The sequence below is a fragment of the Cyprinus carpio genome, chromosome A7 (assembly GCF_018340385.1).
Source record: "Cyprinus carpio isolate SPL01 chromosome A7, ASM1834038v1, whole genome shotgun sequence".
NCBI classification, from domain to species: domain Eukaryota; kingdom Metazoa; phylum Chordata; class Actinopteri; order Cypriniformes; family Cyprinidae; genus Cyprinus; species Cyprinus carpio.
This window is the reverse complement of record NC_056578.1, coordinates 11,240,436-11,261,716: the sequence shown is the minus strand read 5'-3', so window position 1 is coordinate 11,261,716 and position 21,281 is coordinate 11,240,436. Positions and strand designations below refer to the sequence as shown.

The following is a 21,281-nucleotide window of genomic DNA, read 5'->3' as shown; positions in this document are numbered from 1 at the left end:
TCCAAAAGAGGTTAAATCAGATATAACATAGTATAACATTATATACTTAAAATATTTTTTTTTTCCCTTTCACAAATATTGCAAATGTACTGATTGAAAATATCAGTAACAAGAGTGTTGCTAAAAAAGATGTATTACGAATGAAAATATTGGTATTTATTACATGAATGTCATAAGCTACAGTACTTTCTATCTGGCTATAATTTTAGGAAACAATTATGTCACAGAATTTGATTTCATCATGACGTTCAGCCATTAAAAGCAAAGCAATGAAAAGGACACTTCAAGAAACTCCTCCTATAGTGTCACATCTGCTGACCTTCTAAAATTACATCTAAAATCAAGTCAGTCTTCGTATTTCTTCTTGACACAGAGAAAGTTGAGTCGTCGGTCACAGTCTGTGGGTTTACAGGCCCCTTGTGTTCTATTATAAACCCCACAGCGCTGGTCCATGGCAGGGCACTGGAGCTCTCCATCTGAAGACCAGACATTATATCCAAGACCGGCTCCATTTACCCAAAACCAGTGACCAGCTAGAAAGCGCAGGCCAGTCCACACTTCATCTGTATCAGCTGCTGTGCTGTTAATCCTTGCTTCTTCCATAATATCTTCTGAGGTTATTATGGCCAGGTCAATGTAGTTTTGTCTGCAGTATTCCAAGGCCTCTTCCCATGTGCTTTTCTGATGCACCACAATCAGCTCATAGACCTTCATACAGTAAAATCGTAGACGGTCAGAGCAGCTTTTATCATTTAGTTGAAATGTGTTTTTAGAGACAGCACCACATTTTTCATGATTATGATTAGGTTGACCATCCTCCCAAAATGTAATTGTTGCTTCTCCACCTTCTGACCATGTCCATTTGTTATTGTCTGCACTGTCTCTCTGAACACCAATCCAAAAATAGTTCCCTTTAATTAGAGAATTGGTGGTTAAATCCTGTAAATCTTTACTTCTGACAGTGGACAGGTCGTCATAGTGCTCTCTGCAGTGCTGCTGTGCGTCTTGCCATGACAAAGTCTCGTTCACATAAAAGTGATATCTGTAGACGCTGACATTCAGCTCAAAGAGGCTCAAAAAAAGCAGCACAGTGACTGAAGCCTTCATGTCGATCTGGATGATCTCCACTGCAGCAGAATTCTGAATAAATGTGGGCTTCCTCATTTATTTTAGGATATTGCTGACTTGTTACCACACCTTTTCACAAATTTCTGGTGTGAACAGACCAATGAAAACCTCGACCACTTTAACATCGAAAGTGACCTTGACATGTTCGGCCTTTCAGTCATTACAGAAACAAACAATTTTAGGAAAATGTATTTTCCTAATATGGCTTAAGGCAAATCAGAAGACTCGAAGAAAGGACATACCTACAAAGACATTTAAAGCAGTTAACAAATATGGCATTGGAAATGTCTGGCAGAAACAAAAAATGAAAAAGACTGATTCTTTACTTTTAAAATCTAGATAATATCACCTATTTTGTTATTCACTAGAATTAATAAAATCATTAAAATATGTGGAAAGTATTTAGTTTGTATTAAGTAAATTAGCATGTCTTATTTTTCCGCTTACTATTGGAATAACAGTAGACCCATAAATCTGAAAACAAACATTTTCACTTCAATTCAAATAGATTTTTTTCAGTACTTTTCACAAAAAAAAAAAAAAAATACTGTTCAAAGTAGTTTACAGAGAATTTTATCGTATAGCCTACAGTGAATAAGAAAAATAATGAGGTTCAGGTGTAAAAATAAAATACCTTTAATTGTTAGGTGCCTTTCAAGGACACTGTACATCATAGAAGGAAGGTAATAAAATACAAAACAATACAAAATACACAGCTATACAAAACGCACACATACATACAAATCAAACAATCAAATTACTAAAAGCTATTCTAAACAAATAAGTTTTAATCTGAGCCTTAAAGAGGGAAATCAATTCCAGCTGGCAAATGTGCTGTGGCAAAGAATTCCATAATTTTGGTGCTGCACAACTAAAAGCCCTATCACCAAAGGAACTTAACTTGAAATTTGGAACTCTCAATATAAGTCTGCAGAAGATGATCTCAGAGAATGTGAAGGAATGTACAACTGAAGAACATTTGAAAGATAAAAAGGATCCAGATTATGAAGAGCTTTATAGGTAAGCTGCAAAATTTTATATTGTATACGATAACAAACAGGAAGTCAGTGTAGTTGGAAATGAATGGGAGTTGTGTGATCAGAGGTATGTGAGTAGGTAACAATCCTAGCAGCTGCGTTCTGAATTAACTGTAATCTATCAAGTTGTTTATCAGGAAGACCAAATAAAAGAGATAACAATAATCACATATGTTATGTAACCAAAGCATGAATAAGAACTTCAGCGCTATACTGAGAAAGTGATGGACTGAGTCGGACAATGTTACGTAAATGAAAAAAATTCAGTACATGAAATATTATTAATATGGGAAGCAAAAGAAAGGAAACCATCAAATATAACACCAAGACTTTGCACCTGGGTGGAAGTACTAACCAGGGAGTTATCGATAAGATGGTGAAAGATTGAGTTTTGGATAAAACAGATCTAGACCAAACAAGAAGGGCCTCAGTTTTGTTGGTATTTAGCTTTATAAAAGTAATTAGTCATCCATATGTTAACATACTGCAAACATTTAGTGAGTTCAGGAGGAGGATGGAAAGTGTTAGGTTTTTCTGGATATATAGTTGTGTATCATCAGCCTAAAAATGGAAGTTAATTTTATGTGTGCAAAAAATGTGACAAAGCATACAAATAATAAATAAAAGCAGAACCCAACAATGACCCCTGTGGAACACCTGTAACATGCTCTGGTTGAGCATTCACAATGTCCATTTGCAATCGTCTGCACTGTCTCTCTGAACACCAATCCAAAAATAGTTCCCTTTAATTAGAGAATTGGTGGTTAAATCCTGTAAATCTTTACTTCTGACAGTGGACAGGTCGTCATAGTGCTCTCTGCAGTGCTGCTGTGCCATTTGCCATGACAAAGTCTCGTTCACAAAAAAGTGATATCTGTAGACGCTGACATTCAGCTCAAAGAGGCTCAAAAACAGCAGCACAGTGACTGAAGCCTTCATGTTGATCTGGATGATCTCCACTGCAGCAGAATTCTGAATAAATGTGGGCTTCCTCATTTATTTTAGGATATTGCTGACTTGTTACCACACCTTTTCACAAATTTCTGGTGTGAACAGACCAATATAAAACCATGACCACTTTAACATTGAGAGTGACCTTGACATGTTAGGCCTTTCAGTCATTACAGAAACAATTAATTTTAGGAAAATTTATTTTCCTAATATGCCTAATTAATGCAAATCAGAAGACTTGAAGAAAGGACATACAAAGACATTTAAAGCAGTTAACAAATACGGCATTGGAAATGTCTGGCAGAAACAAAAAATGAAAAAGACTGATTCTTTACTTTTAAAATCTAGATAATATCACCTATTTTGTTATTCACTAGAATTAATAAATTCATTCAAATATGTGGAAAGTATTTAGTTTGTATTAAGTAAATTAGCATATCTTGTTTTTGGTGTTAGGTTTTTCTGGATATATAGTTGTGTATCATCAGCATAAAAATGGAAGTTAATGCCATATGTTCAAAAAATGTGACCAAGGGGTAGCATACAAATAATAAATAAAAGCAGATCCCAACACTGACCCCTGTGGAACACCTGTAACATGCTCTGGTTGAGCATTCTTAATCTGAACAAACTGCTTCCTGTCACTTAAATAAGATGAAAACCAAAGAAGCGCATTATCGGCTATTCCAATACAAGCCAATCGTTCCAATAAAACTGAATGACTAATAGTATCGAAGGCAGCACTAATACCTAGAAGAATAAGAATAGACAGGAAACTAGAATCAGCTGCAAGAAGATAATTTGTAACTTTAACGAGAGCTGCTTTTGTGCTATGTTTGGATCTGAAAACCATCTGAAATAGAGAACATGCTTCAAGTTGAGTTGCTACTGTTTTTTCAAGTATTTTTGAAATAAAAAGACAGTTAGAAATGGGCCGATAGTTATTGAAATTATTAGGATCTGCACTAGAATTTTTATGAATTGGAGTGCTAGAAGTCCATTTTAATTGTGAAGGAACAGTAGCAGTAGATAATGAGGAACTCACTATAGCTGTAATGATGGGAGAAAGCTGTAATAGCTGCAAGCTGTAACAATGGGAGAAAATGAATGCAGGACTTAACTAAGACAGTGGGTAAGGGATCAAGTAAACAAGCAAAAGGCTTAGACCTAATAATCAACTTAGTAATATTATCAACTGAAGGCAACTCAAATATAGAGAGAACACTTGTAGACCAAAATACTATCCATCTGGTTGATCATTAGACACCGAAACAGAGTCATTCTTGATGTATACTGTCAAACTTAGACCTAAAAAAATTAGGAGAAGGTGAATCATTAATAGAAGGTTTCAACAGTTTATTAACGGTGCTAAACAAAGTCTTTGTTCTGTCCATTGTCTATGACATTTGGATAAAAAGATGATTTCGCACTTAAGTGTAGACTTGTGTTCAGATACTCAGAATACAACTGTTTTTTTGTCAAATATGTCTATCAATTTATTTTACTTTTAGTTATTTTAGTGCATTGTTAAACTAAATCAAAATGAGAAATTCTACCATGGCAATATTTTAAAAAATATTTTATTTTAGTTAAAATTTATTTGTTAACACTTTAGAATAGGGAACACATTTATTATTAAGACTTTTTCTTCAATAAACTCCTAATTTGCTGCTTATTAATAGTAGTCGTAATAAAAGTAGTCGTTAGGATTAGTTTTGGGATTTGATTAAGGGATCTAAGGGTCATGCAGAATAAGGCATTAATATGTGCTTTATAAGTACTAATAAACGGCCAGGATGTCAGTAATATGCATGCTAATAAGCAGCTAGTTAATAGTGAGAACTGGTCTTTTTTCAAAATAAACTGTTACAGTTAATTTCAAGTAACAAAATTTAAATGGTTTTAAATGGTTTTGTATAATAATCCTGGTATTACTTTAACAGCTGTTTTGAATACAGAGTGAAAATGGGTATAACTGGAAAGGGAAATGAGGTGATTATCCTCTTTAAAAACAGATTAAGATACAAAACAAACTCAGATTTGCCTGAGAGTTGCATGTAATGAGGGCCTTACAAATCTCCAAACAAAACATGACTCATAATATCAAATGTGTTTGTGTCCTGGCATTATTTTTGATGAAATCCGAGAGCTTTCTGGCCCTTCATAGACAGATGCCTTCATGGCAACTTGGAAAGAGCCATAAAGCCATGGAGGGAAATGCCATCCTCCACATCCTTGTGCCTGTGGAGCGTGGATTTCTGGAGGTCTGTTGCAGGGCCACAGCTAAGACGTCTATCGACTGGCCATCCCAACCGGCAGGAAGAGGGGCTGACAGATTGACTGAGATACCTCACTTCATGTTATCAGAGAACCGGGGTTAAATTAGTAACCTAAAGTTCCATTGCTGTCTATGTAGGGTCAGAAAGCTCTCGGATTTCATCTTACTGAGCACAAACTTTTGAACAGTAGTGTCTTTTTAAAATCTACTTATGTGTGATTTCCTTTATATTTAATGGCCAGAGCATGAGCCATAAATGTTATGTGACTAATAAATTTGGAGCTTAAAGAAAATTATGTCATGACAATGCTGCACATGAAAAAAAAAAAAAACACTGTAGACCATCAGTCTACCACTTTAAAGCATGTTAGTCTGTTTAGGTTACTTTTTATATGTCGGTCAGGTCCCATGGCTAGCATAAGCTACAATTATGGACCATCAGGCACCTGCATCAGGTTGTCTAATGGGAATGAGAAGTCTTTCTGTTAAAGGATATAATAAATGACAAAGTTTCAAATCAGCTTGAGCTGGATTTCAAGTCTTTATTGAAAGTAAATTTATGCAAACAGCACAAGCTTCTTTTGAGCAGAAAAATATACTTGGTGTGGCATAGAGGTGTTTATTTTCTGTTCTTAATTGGTCACAGAAAAATGTTCAATACATTTTATAAGCAATACATGAGAGTGGAAAATGATGCTTTCTAAAGCCATTTTTATGCATTTCTCTCTTGTTCTTACTATACCATGGTATACCTACTTTCAATCTATTAAACATGTCAGTGTTCATTCTAGTTTGTAACGGGTGGGTTTATCACTAGAGTATTGGAACTAGAAAGCATTTGCTTTGTTATGTAGATACTAATCTGAAGATGCATGTAAACAAACGGTGTCCTTGGTGTGTCAGAGCTTTGAGTGAGGTCACCAACCATACGCCCTGGTCCACACACCCTTCTTCTTGAACTCAGAGCTGGATCTCAGAGCCATTAGAGTCGCTAAGAAGGAATGAGATACAAATGAGAGTCAAGTGGGAGATTTCCTTTGCTTCTTGTTATCAACACATTTTTAAAACACAAATTAAAGACTGATAATAATTTTACTAAAACATTGTGTCTCACCTTTGGCTGTCAGTAAGGCAGTCTCAGAGAAACCTAGTTTAGGGCCTTCTGTAATACTGAAGAGCCAGTCGATGAACTGATGGCATGAAGAAAGATTGGGGTTGATAAGTTTTTTTTTTTTTTATGAATACTTTCATTTATAAAGGAAGCGTTAACTTGATCAACACCGATAGTAAATTCATATAAATGTTATTCTTTTGAACTTTCTATTCAAGGAATCCTGAAAAAAGTTTCCACAAAAATATTTAGCAGTACAACTTTTTTTAACATTGATAATAATGAGAAATGTTTCTTGAGCAGCAAATCAGCATATTAGAATGATTTCTGAAGGATCATGTGATGCTGAAGACTGGAGTAATAATGATGAAAATTCGGCTTTGAAGTCACAGCAATTAAATTTTTAAATGTATTCCAATAGAAAACAGATAGAATTTTAAATTGCAACAATATTCACTGCTACTGTTTTAACTGTATTTTTGAAAAATACATGCAGCCTTAGTGAGCAAAGGAGACTTGTATCAAAAACATAAAAAAAAAACAAACACCAACCCCAAACTTTTGAAAAGGTTAAAATTTGGTAACAATTTTGTAATTCAGTCGCATGATCTGTGCAATGGACATGAATACTTTAAATTGTGCAACTTGTATTTTTCTAAGCAGAGTTCAAAAAACATTCAGCAGAACTACACATTTTTAAACTGTGAAACGAGAGATAAAAGCTGCCATGCCTTCTGTGACTGGGATTTCCACGGCTCTTTGGCGAGTAGTTTTTTCATGCTGCATGGGATTGCAAGAAGGCATGACGTGACCGAGAGCTCTGTGATAGCAGGGTTGACATAGAGGTCATGGGACAGCTCTGTTGTCAGAGAGGACTGTTGCCAGGGAAACCACTGGGCCCTGATTCCGATGAGAAGCGGGACACAATGGTCAGCCCAAGACACCACTGCTGCAGCAAACACACCGAGGAGGAAGTCGGTTCCCTGCAAAATTATGACAGACACGGGTAGTATCTTGCTTACTGCTGCTGTGTTTTATAGAAAAAAAAAACTGTTTCTATCATTAGGCCTACAGCAAAGCAACCAAAAACACTTTGCAGATGGCAGGGACTACTCTTTAAAGAGGTAAATCCACATATGATTGTAAATCGACCTAAAAGACACCAGAGCCCAATAAATAACAAGCAACAGATTTTGCAGCGCATATATACTGCACATACCTCTACAACACTGACACATTTAACAGAAGGAGATCCGTATGCAACATTTCTGATGTGGCCCATTAACTCCAAAAGCCACTCCATTCGTTTAGAGACCCCTGAAAACAAGAACAAAACATTGTGCTTTCTGATTCAACAAAACATGATGCAAGTTCATCGAAAAAGAGGCACTTAAAATGGTTAATGGAAACGGAAAACACAGGCAGTTGCTTGTAACTTTGTAACATATTAAGAATCAGTGTTATTTTAGCATCGAGATACTAGAATATTTTTTATTTTTATATTTATATTTTATAATATAAAATTATATATATATATATATATATATATATATATATATATATATATATATATATTACATTTTCATTTTGTGGTATGTTTTTGTAATTTATTGTAGTTTTTTAAAGCCTATATAGTTTTTCATAATTTATTTCAGTTTTAGTTTTTTAGTACATTGAATTAAACTAAATTAAAATGAAAAATGTTGCATTGGCAACATTGCATCAGCTGAAGTATATATATATATAGTGTTTCAGTTAATGTTTATTTTATTTCAAGTAATGAAATTGTTTTTAATGGTTTTAATTATAGTACTATGGTATAGACACTACCATTTAAAAATTTGGGGTGAGTAAGATTTATTTTTTTTTTGACCACCAAGGATGCATTTATTTGATCAAATATACAGCAAAAAAAAAGTAATATCTTTAAATGTTATTATAATTTAAAATGACTTTTCTATTTAATGTTTAATAAATGTACTGTCATTAATTTCTGTGATGCAAAGCTGAATTTTCAGCATCATTAATCCAGTCTTCAATGTAACATGCTCCTTCAGAATTAATTCCAATATGCTGATTTGCTGCTCAAGAAACATTTCTTATATCAAATAATAATAATTACAAAACCATTGAGCTGCTTAATATTTTGTGGAAAAAGTGATATACAAAGTAAAAATAACAGCATCTATTTAAAATATAATAATAAGAAATTTAAAAAAAAATCTGTACCGTCACCTTTGACCAACTGAATATATTATTGGTGAATGAAAGTATTAATTTCTTTCTGACCCCAAACTTTTGAACTCTAATGAACCTTTTTCCAATAATATTTTACTAGTATATGCATTAGTATTATTAACATACCTGTATTGGGACTAGAGGCGAAGCGTGATTGGTGGAGGGTCTGCAGGAGAAGCCAACTGATTCGTTTCTTATTCCCAGCCTGGAGGATGGTACTGATGACATCATTGAGTCCCAGGAGAGGGACTCTGCCTTTAGAGGTCAGGTAGGATAGGATGAAAGCTGTTTTTTCCACATTAGCCTGAAGAGGGAGCACAAATACAGGGGGAACAGTGTGGGGTTGTACATCTGTTGATTTAATGTCTCTAGCCACTTTCAGAGTACCGTTCAGCAAGTCATTTAACTTGTAAATTGCTCTGAAATGGTTGTAATATTACATGATAAATTACAAAACAGCAGAAACTGTCCTATGCTCTTGCCATGAATTATGATTATCATTAATTATCATGAATAGAGAAGAAAACTTTCCATGGATGAAAGCATAACTATTCATCACTGCAGACGTTTACGCATTATGCATGCATTATATTTGAAGAGAAAGGGAGAGAAAAAAAATCAGACTCAATTTTCTTTAATAAAATGAGCCTCATTACTAAAACCAACAACAAATTTAGAAAAACAAAAAATATTTTTGGGATCCTTTTAAAGCATGTTGCCTGGAGGCAGAATTTCTGTAATATGGAAATAATTTAATCGAAGTCTTTGTTGATGCCAGAACATCTAAACTACTGTCACAGCTTCTAATAGAACTGCCGTTTTTCAAAACAATCATATTTTCATAAAATAACAAGAAGTTGGAAGCACATGGTTAGGGATGAAGATATAAAAATAAAAGACATTACAATAATTTCTGCTAATGTGTTATGAAAACGTCTATAAAAAATATAAATGCTGGCATCAGCAATTCATTGTTATATTCACTATGCACGTGTTAATGAAAGACTGCAGGCATTTCATTTGGATATCCCTCAGACATTATTGTCTTTTTTTATGTATCTTGTGCTTGCAAAGTGAAATAATGTGTTCATTACCCTGAGGCGAGATAGTATGACTACATATCACGGTGAAACATTTCAACACAATCAGATTTATAAAGCTATAATTCATAAACGGAGTTATATAATACCTCAGTAACTTTTACTATGCGGTCTATCTCAGTGTCGCTCAGTTCAGACAGACACGAACACATGGCTTCATACAGGTCCACCTCACCAGCCTACAGAACAACCCAAAAACACAAAAATATCACTGGACAGCAGCAGAACTGGCTAAACGTTTGAGTTCTTAGTCAACACGTTTGACTATAAAACATCGTATAGATTGCTAGGACCTACAGGTATATTATCAGGTAAGAGGTTGTAGATCTTTTCAGTGGTGGAGCTCAGGGCAGTCCAGCAGTTTTGTGGCGGGTTGGGGACCGCCATGGCTTTGGACAGCCCACTCAGGATGCACAGGCACAGGGGCAGGCGCTGAGGACGTGTGTCGGGCACAAACTGCTGGACTGCCAGACTGTCCACGTACACCTGCAGTTTGTCTTCAGCCACGTGCTTCATCCAGGAGCTCAGGCACTCGTAGAGAGAAGCCCTAGCCCGGAGCTGTGGAGCGTACAGATGTTGAGAAAATTACAGCAGACTGAGAGAAATTTACAAAACAGTATGACATTTTGAAGCCAGAAAGCCATGATGAACTACTCACAGATGAGAACATTATGAGATAATTAGCTACTAATTACTACTTTACTTTTAAGCATCTCTGAAAATAACATTAAACTTTACAAAGCTTTCAAAAGGGATAATGTCTAACAAATGAGTACAAATTAGATTTAGACTACTACTAAAGAGCGACAGTGACAATTAACCAATTGAAAACTAAAATACCCAGCATTATAACATCAATAAGTCTGTATGAAGACACCAAAGAGACACAGATGTGTGACAGAGACATGAGAGACATACTCACACTCAGGCTGTGAACCAGGGGAGGCACAAGCCAGATGCCGAGGAAAAGTGAGGCACTCTGGGAAGACTGGGCTTGACTGGCAGCTAACTCTAAACAGTGATGCTGCACCTCCTCACCTATGACAGGCACAGGTGAGCACTTCAACATCATACATCCTCAGAGATGACACAATAGGGTATTTCCAACAGAAGACTTATTGAGGACGATGATGAACAGGAAGCTCACCAAAGCCGAGTCTCATCAGCGGAGAGAGGATGGCGTTCCAGTTGACTGGAGGATACTGAAAGCTTCCACCGACCGTCACTAAAGCTGCCAGCACTGTCTTCACTAGGTGTGGAGGAGTGAACTCAGGTCCTGTACAGAATCACAACATTAGTACACAATGGAAACACTTTTTATTAGATAACTGATATTAGCATTAGATTGTGCGTTACCTTTCCTTCCTGCTTCGGTGATGAAGTCTACTGAAGCTCGGATGACACTTTTCTCTGAGAGATAACCAAAGTCCTGAGGAACTGTTAAAGCGGGATGAAAAAGTATGTTTTATTGGTCTTCTTCACCGGTGAATGACCATTTGTACAGTATCAGTACTTTATATAAGGATTATTTATTTATTTTTTATTAATTTTTAATGTTATTTTTATTAGTAGTAGTAACAATAAAATATAAAATAATAATAAAATAATATATAATATATATTTTCCTTTTTTTTAAATAAATTATTATTATTATTATTATTATTATTAACAGTTATTATTAACAACAATTATTATTGTATTAATATATTTTTAATGGTATAAAATTTTATTATGTAATTATTCATTTTATTATTAACAACAACAGAAACCACATTAATAACTATTATTTTATGGTATTATTTTTATTTAAAAACATCTATGATTTAATATTATCAATAACAACTACATCAGAAACTAAAATATTATTATTAATAATATATTTATTTACATTTTTAACATATTTTTTATATCACCTAAATTTTTTTAATAGTGATATACATTTTGTTCAAATAAAAAGATTTTGATTTTTTTATTATTATTATTATTATTAACATCAATAATAATAAATAACATAAAAGTAACAAAATAATAATAATAATGGGTTTTTATATTATTCTTATTATTTATTTTAATTATTTAATTATTATCACTATTATTATCATCAACAAAGATAACAATAGTAGTTTATAATAAAAAAGAGTGGGCATTTTGAATCTCACCTGCGGTTCGACTGTGGCTGCTGGAGATGTGGGCCAGATGCAGGTGTCCAAGCAGACATGCTCCATTAGACTGCAGACCTATTGTTCCTGAAAAAGTGATGATCTAGTGCAGAGGATGGGCATGAGAGCAAGAAAACATAAAATACCACTTACTTCAAACCATTGTTTCACTTCCAGTATACATATTTAATTTTCTAAACATATTTTTGATGCATTTCAAATGCATGATTTCTTACCTGTGTAATGGCTCGGATGACCTCGTTCAGTCTGCCCTGCTGCTGTGAGGACTCCTCTGATTCACTCTTCAGCTAATGGAGATAAAAACACATTTTCTGAAGGTCAAAGGGTTCTAGGACACAGTCTATGAATATATGGCAGGGGTGTCAAACTCAAATTAACAGGAGGTCACTAGTCAAGGTTGGTGCCCTCCATCGGGGGCCAGTTTAACAAATAAAACAGTTGTGTGAATTAAAAGTGTTTTTAAAATCATTTAATATACACTACAATTTTTACAATACTTTCATTCAGCAAAGATGCATTAAATTGATTAAAAGTGACAGTAAACACATTTAATATAATTACAAATTTCAAATAAATTCTGTTCTTTTAATATTCACCAAAGAATCCTGAAAAACGTATTATGGTTTCCACATAAAATTAAGCATTAATCATTGATTATTTTAGACTTATTTTAAATTGTACAATATTACTTTTTTCTGTATTTTTGATCAAATAAATGCAACCTTGGTGAGTATCAATGACTTATAACCAAATCTTACCAACAATTCTACTTCCATTACTGTGTAATGCATATAAAAAAATATACATTATGCTGCTCTTTAATGATCTACATTACTATTTAACCATTTAAAACATGTAAAAATTCAGCTTTAAGACAAATTATAAACCTACTGATTTTGTCTTCACTAATTAAAAGCTGTATTGTCCAATAATGTTCAGTTAATAAAACGAATCTAAAGTGTCAGAAAGGATTCATTTGTTCTGACATTTCAGATTCTCATACTGGATTATTTTAGCCCTACAGTACCCTCATGTGGCCAGCTACTGTTACTGTCATTTTCAAGCCTACATTCATCTTTCTCCAGCAGCTAGCTTTTACGTAGGATTCATAATCGCTGTCATCTGCTTCCTTACCTGCACTTGCACAAAGTTAGTAAACAAAAAAGAGAACAATCGGTTTTGAAAATCTGGTTTGAGTGGATTTACACAAGTTTAGATCTAAAAGGAACAGTCACCAGCTAAATGAGCTACATTCAAGATTTTAATTCAACTGATGAGGCCATTTGAATGTGCTTTAAAGTGATTATTCAGTGACTTTAAGTCGCTTAAAGACACATTAACACAAATCTATTCATCTGTGGGGCGGCAGAGTAATCCGAGACATTCACAAGGCTCTGATTCACACTGAGAGAAAATCCTTGCAGACTGCTGTCAAGTCCCACCGTTACTATGGCGACACTTCCTGGCTACCTTCCAAGTATAGTGGCATTTGCATTTAAAAAGGCGAGACAGCATTCGCTGTGTGTGTGTGTGTGTGTATATGAGTGTCTGGAAAGTGGGTGGGCAGGGAGGAGTGTAATTTGCCACACAAAGAGCAGCCTGGCACAGGTGTGGGTGAAAAGGGCAGTGCCCAAACGAGACTGGCATTTAACTGCTATCACTAATGGCACCTCAACATACGATAATGGACTTAATGTAGGGTAATATACGAGAAAGTGATGTTTTGTGATATTTAACATTCACTAGGATGGAAAAAAAAAACATTCTAGCCGTATGAAGTAAGATTTATTACATTGCTAGTGTGTTATTTTCAAGTCTTGCAGTGAAGGTGCTGAATGCCAACACATATATCTTACACTGAAACAGTCTCTAGCATCCCGCCAGGGACAAATATAACACAAGGCTTGACTTAAACACGAATTACACATTAAATTACCTGAATGAGAGCCATCTCTGATCCCACTAATGCGATCAGTCCATTGAGGGCAGACAGCCTCTGCATTGTGGGACAACCCTGGAGAAAGAAAAACCATTACAGTTTAGGTTCTCACTCATGAAAGCTGAGATTTAGTGTTGATGTCTGAGATTTCTAGATTACAACTAAGACACTGGGAAGAGAAAGACCTTAAAACCTTAAATTCTGGACTTGTGCCTTAGATCAGATCCTGATATATAGTTCACTTACTGTAGCACAACAACACATTGTTTCTCACTAGTCAGGGAGACAATCTACATTAAGACTGTTTCTTTCCACTTCCCACTTACATTTTTAACCAAAGCAGCTTTGGTATGGATAATAAAGTGGTTGTCTCACATAAAAATATGGCGAGCATGCCTTACATACATGCATAAATGTAAAATATGCATAACATATGGAAATAACACTTGATTTGGAGCCCAATATAATTCAGCTCACCTCTGCCAGCAGTATCTTGGTCCAGGCAGCCAGCAGACGAGGCTGAATGTCCACCGCTTTACCATGACCAAAAGAAGAGAGTCCAAACACTGTGAGCCCCAATGCCAAAGCAAAGCCTGGTGTCTAAAAAAAAAAAAAAAAACCCAGAATAAATGGCATAAAGTGTGACTCAAATATTTTGTTTTGAAAAATTCATGCACTAAAACACAACAAAAATATCTTCTTTAATACAAAACCAAACTTGGTTCAAAGATTAAACTTAATAGCTACTAATTTTAATCAAGGAAAAATAGCTTTTATCTTAATGCATGACTCTCCTTATAAACAGACGATTTCAGCTCTCACCTGTTGGCTTTCCTCTGTTAGGGTGCGAAGTGTGTTCATGCTTTCCTCAGCCTTACTGGCCTCAATAATGCCTGCACTAAATGCTGAAACTGCAACACACGCCACAGAATAGGCCAAAACCTGACACCCGACAGAACACATAAAAGATGCACAAAAATGACTGCCATTAAAAGTATTTAGTTATAAGTAATGAAAAAAAAAAAAGTTGTATTTTCATTGCATTAAAGTAAAAATTCTGTCATCACCATCAGTGGATCAATTTGTAAACACTGCTCAGCTTAAGCAGGAATTACAAAACTTTTTTTGTCAGCTGAAAATATTTGTCATTCCTAAAATATTTACCTGATATTTGAGATTTTAAGCTATTATTTCAATCATTTCAACACATTTGCATGTTCATGGTTTACTGATGTTGCTTAATGGTCACATGACATGCAGGTAAACAAATCAAATAAAACATGCTTTTTATGAAGTATTTTGATTGTTTTTATTATCTATTTATTTTAATTTCATATTTTAATGAGTTTAATAATTACTAGCTTTTCATCAACTCACTAACCCCCTGCAGTTCCCTCACAAACCCCATTTTGGGAATTTTTGAGCAAATGTTCAGTATTAAGAAGAGGCAAAATACCAAACCATTTCTCAACTAAAGATTCAAGAGAACACCACAGTCAGTATGGTTTTACCTCCTGCAGCATGCGGCTCATATTGCTGCTGTCCTGCAGGGTCTGCAGGAGTCTGTCCAGCGTGAGAGACACATGCACACCGTCCCGCTCAGACTGACTACTGCTACTGAGAGAACTGAGTACCAACCCAACACCTAACACACAACCAGCACTGAGAGAGACAAAGAGCAAACAAACATTTAAGAGTCTGTTAGTGTACAGGGGAAATGAAGAATACAACTCATAAATAAATATGTTTTGATGTGCGTGCAATAAGGATTTATTTTCTTAGCTAACAACTACAACTCAGTTGTACAGTTAACACTAAAATCAGATTAGATGGACTAACTTGTACTCCAGATTGGGATTAAAGCAACAATCTTCCAGTCGCTCCAGATGTTTCACAAGCAGCTCTGCTACTGACAGCCCAGATATATCACTGGAGTAAACAAGTAAACATTCATTAAACATGATATAGCTATTAAAATTGTCTAGGCTGGAGTTCTCTGTCATGGTATCACTCAGCACACACCTGATTCTCTCATCATGCAGCCAGGCTAGAAACATGCCCAGAGCCAAGCCGCTGTGAAACTGAAGTGCCTGAGATTCGTCTGCGGAGGGCGAGCCCGGCAGTCCCGCTGCTAGCGTGCCCAGTATAGCAGGAATGTTCTTTTTGCACGAGGTCACCAGCACCGGCACCAACAACGCCAGACCCAGAGCAGCACAGGAGCGCGCGATCACACTCGCTGTGTTCTCACCCGAATATGAGCGCTAAAATGTGAATGTCAATTGTGAGTTATAATATAGGGAAAAAATACCATATGCAGTAATCAGGTTTCATTTGTTACCCATCAAAAGTCTGCATTTTTTTGATCAAAAATAATGTTAAAACATCTAAATGTTGAATTTAATTTCATTACTATCCGTGTTGAAAACAGTCATGCTGCTCAATATTTTTGGAAACTGTGATGCACTTTTCAGGATTCTTTTGATGAAAAAGATCAAAGGAGCATCATTTATTTGAATTATTTTGGAACATTACGAATGTCTTTATTTTCACTTTTGTTCACTTTAACGTGTTCTTGCTGAACATAAGTATTTATTTATTTGAACTAAAATGACCCATGACCCAGTGTAGGTATCATGAACCAACAATGAACAATACTTATGCAGCATTTATTCATGTAGGTTAATGTTACTCTCTACATATACTGTACATTAATACATTTGTAAAATTCGAAGTTGTCAACATTAATGTATTTATATTTATGTTATGTAATGTAAGTATAATGTTAGCTCTGGATGCATTAACTAATGTTAATGAATCGAACCTAATTATAATGTGTTAACAATATGGCATCACTACTAGTTGAAGGTGCAATATTAAAGACTTTCATAGCATATGCATTAATAACACATAATATTTAAAGGTTTTAAATAAGGTGCAGTGTGTACTTTCTGCACCAATAGTGGAATCTGTAAAAATCATTGAAATGATTTCCCGAAGGAGTTATAACTCACATGAATGAACCATGGGAAGACTTGTCCTTTAGGGTTACTGTTACTGCTAACAATGCTGAGCAGTGTGTCAATCACCATCGTCAGCCAGTGAACTGTGGGAAGGAAGTCCGAACCCACCTACGAACAGAAAATGACAGTTTATTGGATAGTTTTCCAGGTTTTCTTTTTTTTTTGGAAAAAGAAGAAAAGCCAGTCACCAGAAACTAAATAATAAAGCTGCATCTAACCTCAAGTCCACTTTCAGACTGCGTAGGAAGGTTGCTCTCATATCTGGTTAAGACAACAGCCAGGCCACTAAGTGCCAGGATAGAATTGCCTTGAACAACCGGACTATCTCTGTCATAATGGAGACAAAATGATAAAATATGAATCCACATATAGGCTGATTTTAAACAGAACACACTGCAGCAATGCTGAATGATTACTATCATTAACGCTGAAAACAGGCCCGAAAATGTGGATTGTGAGCAATTATAAGCTTACATTTAATCGATAAAGCACTGAAAAAAAGCACTTTCCTAAGAGACTACAGTGAACAAAAGCAAACTGCAGATTCTGAATATAAAGCACTCTGTTTACTAATAAAACATTTTGAAAAGAAAAAAAAATTGATAGTTCTAAGTTTTAGCTAAGAAAAGAGAAAACAAGGGTCTTGTGAAAAAAAAAAAAAAAAAAAAGAACAAACCTAAGAATATCAGCAGCTTTAGTAACTTACTTGGCGGCAGATTTGACCACATCAGTCAGTTGGTCTCTGACCCTGAGGAAAGAGAGAAAGAGAGATATGATTTAAGGTGCTCCACAGACTGACAAAAAGTGCTTTCATCTACTCAGCCAATGATTTAAGAGCCCAGGTACCATTTGCATGGCTTCCTTAAGTACAAGGGGTCCCAAAAGTCTGAGACCACACTGAAAATCTGGGATTCCTTCAATTTAAACATGGAGAAGCAGGAGGATTTTGAGATATTTCAAGCAACGAAACTTAATGACATCAAATGAATAAGAATTCTCTACTAATTCTAAGTCCAGATTTAAAAGATCAGATGTTCTCGCTTTCACTGAAACACAAGATTGTCTTTGTTTGAACCATTCTCAAATCACGCAGGATCACATGATCTTCAGGTTTTACACAAACTAATGGTGTTAACAAGTGACAAAGAAAATAAGAAGTTGTTTATTTTCATTTTTCAATGGATGATTTCACTCCAAATTGTTATGTTTATAATATAACTTAAGAAGGTCTAGAATTTTCTGGACCCCACTCTTACAAAATCAGACACGTCTACCTCATTTCCTCCATTTTAAACCATCTTTAATTGACATCTCTTTCTGCGGGGGCAAAAGCTGTAACCCTACAATCCCAGTGGTCTCATACTATCCAACCCTCCCGGCCTGCTTCAGGGCACGTGACCGCGTACAGACTGCCCTGAGCTCCCAGGAGTGGAATAACTGTATTACACAAAGACTGTGGAACAAACGAGAATCTGTGATGGCATGGGGAATGAAGTTCTGGCTGCCATCTGAATATGTTATATCCCATCAATCACTCACTGGCTGACAGGCCGGCAAAATGGCATCCTGGGGATTGAGTGATGGTGTTCTGCCAGACTGTGTGGTTATGCGACAGGGCATATTATGGTGAGAGACCGTGTGAACAATACCAGCCTATACATGCCAACAGATTTACATTGAAAAATTATATGAATTTTGTGTAATGGTGATGTGCATGCATTGGTATGTGACTTTTGAAACGTCAGTCTCTATTCAAAGGCTTTTCAAAGCAGCTGAAAAGGCCAGAACAATCACAATTCAACAGCTCTGGATGGTCTGACACAAGCAAGACGTATAAAATAATACCTTCACATTCCTCCTTATGGTGCAAAGCTCCAATTACACTTCACTCGTTAGAGGCTTTCATTATAGTGCAGCATTCATCTTGACAGTTTCTGAAAGTGCCAAGCTTTTTTTGTGCTAAAAACTATTCAGTATAATTCACAGTCACATTACAAGTTGCTGTTTATGGGTCAGCTGTGACGTCTGTGCTTCTTGGGGGTTCATCTGAACTATTTAGTGAGAACTGATGCACATAGCATACTGAAATTTTTTACATCTATAGCTTTATTTGAATCCTTTAGCTTTTTAAAGAACACTGCATATAATATGTCTATGTTAGCAAAGTGCATTTTTTTGTTTGTTTGTTTCTTAAAACCATGCCAGCTGTGCTGAATACTGTCATCGTGAAATCTAAAAAAACTATTTACGATGTTAAAGATCCATTTTTAATAAAACTTCTAAAACTATATCTGCTCTTACTGTGTTAAAAACTTTTAATGGGTGTGCAAAGCGTTCATGCAGAGGCCCCACCTAAAGGCACTTTATGAATGTCACTTTATTCATAACAGAGTTCATAATAAAATATCAACTGATTTTTAGTAGATATACGAGGTATCATCATGCTATACAGTATAAGTTCAACTAACTTTTGATAATCAGAAAGTGTAACTATAAGTATATGAATTTTTTTTATCATTGAAACCCCAACGTTTACTGTAAATCAGAAAGAAATACAAGTATTTTTTACAGTAGTCTTGTTTGAAGTGATGATGAAGTGCAAATACACACCATTTATTTTATACATTTGTTATTGATCTTAGTCTTAATTTGGTGAATCTTGGCATTTGGTGCATGTTTCTTTTCTTGACCTCGTAATTTTTAATAACAATATCAAAATTTGATCTTCTGGTGAAATGACAGACTTCATATGCCAGACGTCTCCAATCATTTAGTCCCTCCCTTAAAACTGTCACTCTGAAAACTTGTGTACAACCAATATGTCTCCATCCAATCTGAATGGATAGAAGACTTAACTCTACATTTTTTTTTATTTAAGCGATTACCCATTTTTCTTCCGTTTCATCACAACTTGAACAAAAACTCCAGGACCAGGCCAGTCTGTACTGTAGATGCATCTGGACGTGTGAATCTTACCAGAGCCAGGCATAGTGCTGTTTGTACTGCAGTTCCTCTGGGTTCTCTTTACCCTGCTTCTGCAGCATCTCCAGCTCTGCCTTTCGACCCTAGACAATAATTACATTGAGTTTAATCACATGAATTAGGATCCTAATTGTAAAGCTAGGCTTATTTTTATACATCTGATCTGATGGTTTAAAAGTCACACAGAATCACCTTGAGAGCTGCATGGTAAGCCCGGCTCATGAAGCCCCGCCAGGCCTGGGGCAAGAGCAGAGAACGATGCCATTCAGACGGCTGGATGTTCACCTGAGAGGAAAAGATTGGGAAAAAAGTGACCAAGATAAATTATTAAAAAATTTGTATATTTATACATTCACGATTATATCTATCACTGTACACATTTTAATCAAATAAATCAATATTTTATGAAATAATCAAATGCATAAATTAATAAAATCATTACATATATTAGAATCTAAATTAAACAAACATCAGAACACATTAAAATGAGCTTAACTGTAATGAAAAATAAAAAATATATATATTACTAGTCATTATTAATACATAAATCTCTTCTCATTTTAGGGTAAAATATAATTTAAATTTAAAATAGAATTCAAGTTTTTGCGTGTGTGTGTGCTAGAAGGTACCTCATGAATAAGGGTGGCTAACATTTGTTGATAACTCCGCCCTCTGCTGACAAGAAAGCGTGTGATTGGATGTCCATCTTTGTCAGTTTGAACAGGAAGGTCATAACAGAGTAGAAGCCCAGCTGAAACAGATCAATGATCAAAACCAACATACTGTACATGTTTATTTAACACATTTAACTAGACAAACACAGAATTATGCAATGTGTGAGCTGTTACTTCAGTTGTGACAAACAAGCATTAGCTAGAAGAATTTTAAAGGTGCTGTATGTAGGATTGACACCGAGTGGTTGAACTAGGTATTGCAGTTCAAATTCAAAATATTGGAGAGGGTTTTTTCACCCGCCACCTCCTCCTCAGACTTGACACACATGCAGGTTGCCAGATTGATGACACAAACAGGAACAAGCACACTTGACGATGAATGAAATGAAATACGCTGTGTTATCCACCAATTGGCAACCCGGGGTGCCGAAATACAATTGGGTAAACTGGCAGTGGGCGGGTTTCACAAACCAAAACAGAGACCGACATTCAGGCACGGAACGCACTTTTTCAAAGGAGAATCACTGACTGTAGCATTGTCTTAAGATAAACAAGTGTTAACTTAGCATGTTTCTTAAATATCTGCAAACATATTATGGTATTTTTATGCTTTAGTACAGCCAAAACCTTACATACAGCACCT

General features: G+C 35.4%; 2 protein-coding genes across 4 annotated transcripts in view; both read right to left on the bottom strand.

The window, feature by feature from the left end:
* Positions 1–345: 345 nt before the first annotated feature.
* On the bottom strand, positions 346–1,216 carry LOC109087502 (putative C-type lectin domain family 20 member A). Its single transcript, XM_019101691.2, has one exon. It carries the CDS (start codon positions 1,162–1,164, stop codon positions 346–348), a length of 819 nt encoding a protein of 272 aa, XP_018957236.2. The 5' UTR covers positions 1,165–1,216.
* Positions 1,217–5,911: 4,695 nt separating this feature from the next.
* The window catches only part of focad (focadhesin), a 48,001-nt gene continuing 32,631 nt past the window's right edge, over positions 5,912–21,281 (bottom strand). For all 3 annotated transcript variants that reach the window (XM_042759624.1, XM_042759623.1, XM_042759625.1), the window contains exons 21-44: positions 20,594–20,715; positions 20,157–20,249; positions 19,959–20,047; positions 17,689–17,730; positions 17,201–17,309; positions 16,974–17,090; positions 15,985–16,223; positions 15,802–15,891; positions 15,474–15,624; positions 14,785–14,904; positions 14,440–14,562; positions 13,960–14,037; positions 12,239–12,310; positions 12,003–12,105; positions 11,200–11,280; positions 10,991–11,119; positions 10,766–10,881; positions 10,141–10,401; positions 9,933–10,022; positions 8,870–9,047; positions 7,725–7,822; positions 7,237–7,488; positions 6,509–6,584; positions 5,912–6,385 (exon numbers count right to left, since the gene is read on the bottom strand). In XM_042759624.1, coding sequence (XP_042615558.1) covers positions 6,312–6,385; positions 6,509–6,584; positions 7,237–7,488; positions 7,725–7,822; positions 8,870–9,047; positions 9,933–10,022; positions 10,141–10,401; positions 10,766–10,881; positions 10,991–11,119; positions 11,200–11,280; positions 12,003–12,105; positions 12,239–12,310; positions 13,960–14,037; positions 14,440–14,562; positions 14,785–14,904; positions 15,474–15,624; positions 15,802–15,891; positions 15,985–16,223; positions 16,974–17,090; positions 17,201–17,309; positions 17,689–17,730; positions 19,959–20,047; positions 20,157–20,249; positions 20,594–20,715 — 2,903 coding nt within the window. In that variant the 3' untranslated portion in view covers positions 5,912–6,311. The remainder of the gene's footprint in view (positions 6,386–6,508; positions 6,585–7,236; positions 7,489–7,724; positions 7,823–8,869; positions 9,048–9,932; positions 10,023–10,140; positions 10,402–10,765; positions 10,882–10,990; positions 11,120–11,199; positions 11,281–12,002; positions 12,106–12,238; positions 12,311–13,959; positions 14,038–14,439; positions 14,563–14,784; positions 14,905–15,473; positions 15,625–15,801; positions 15,892–15,984; positions 16,224–16,973; positions 17,091–17,200; positions 17,310–17,688; positions 17,731–19,958; positions 20,048–20,156; positions 20,250–20,593; positions 20,716–21,281) is intronic.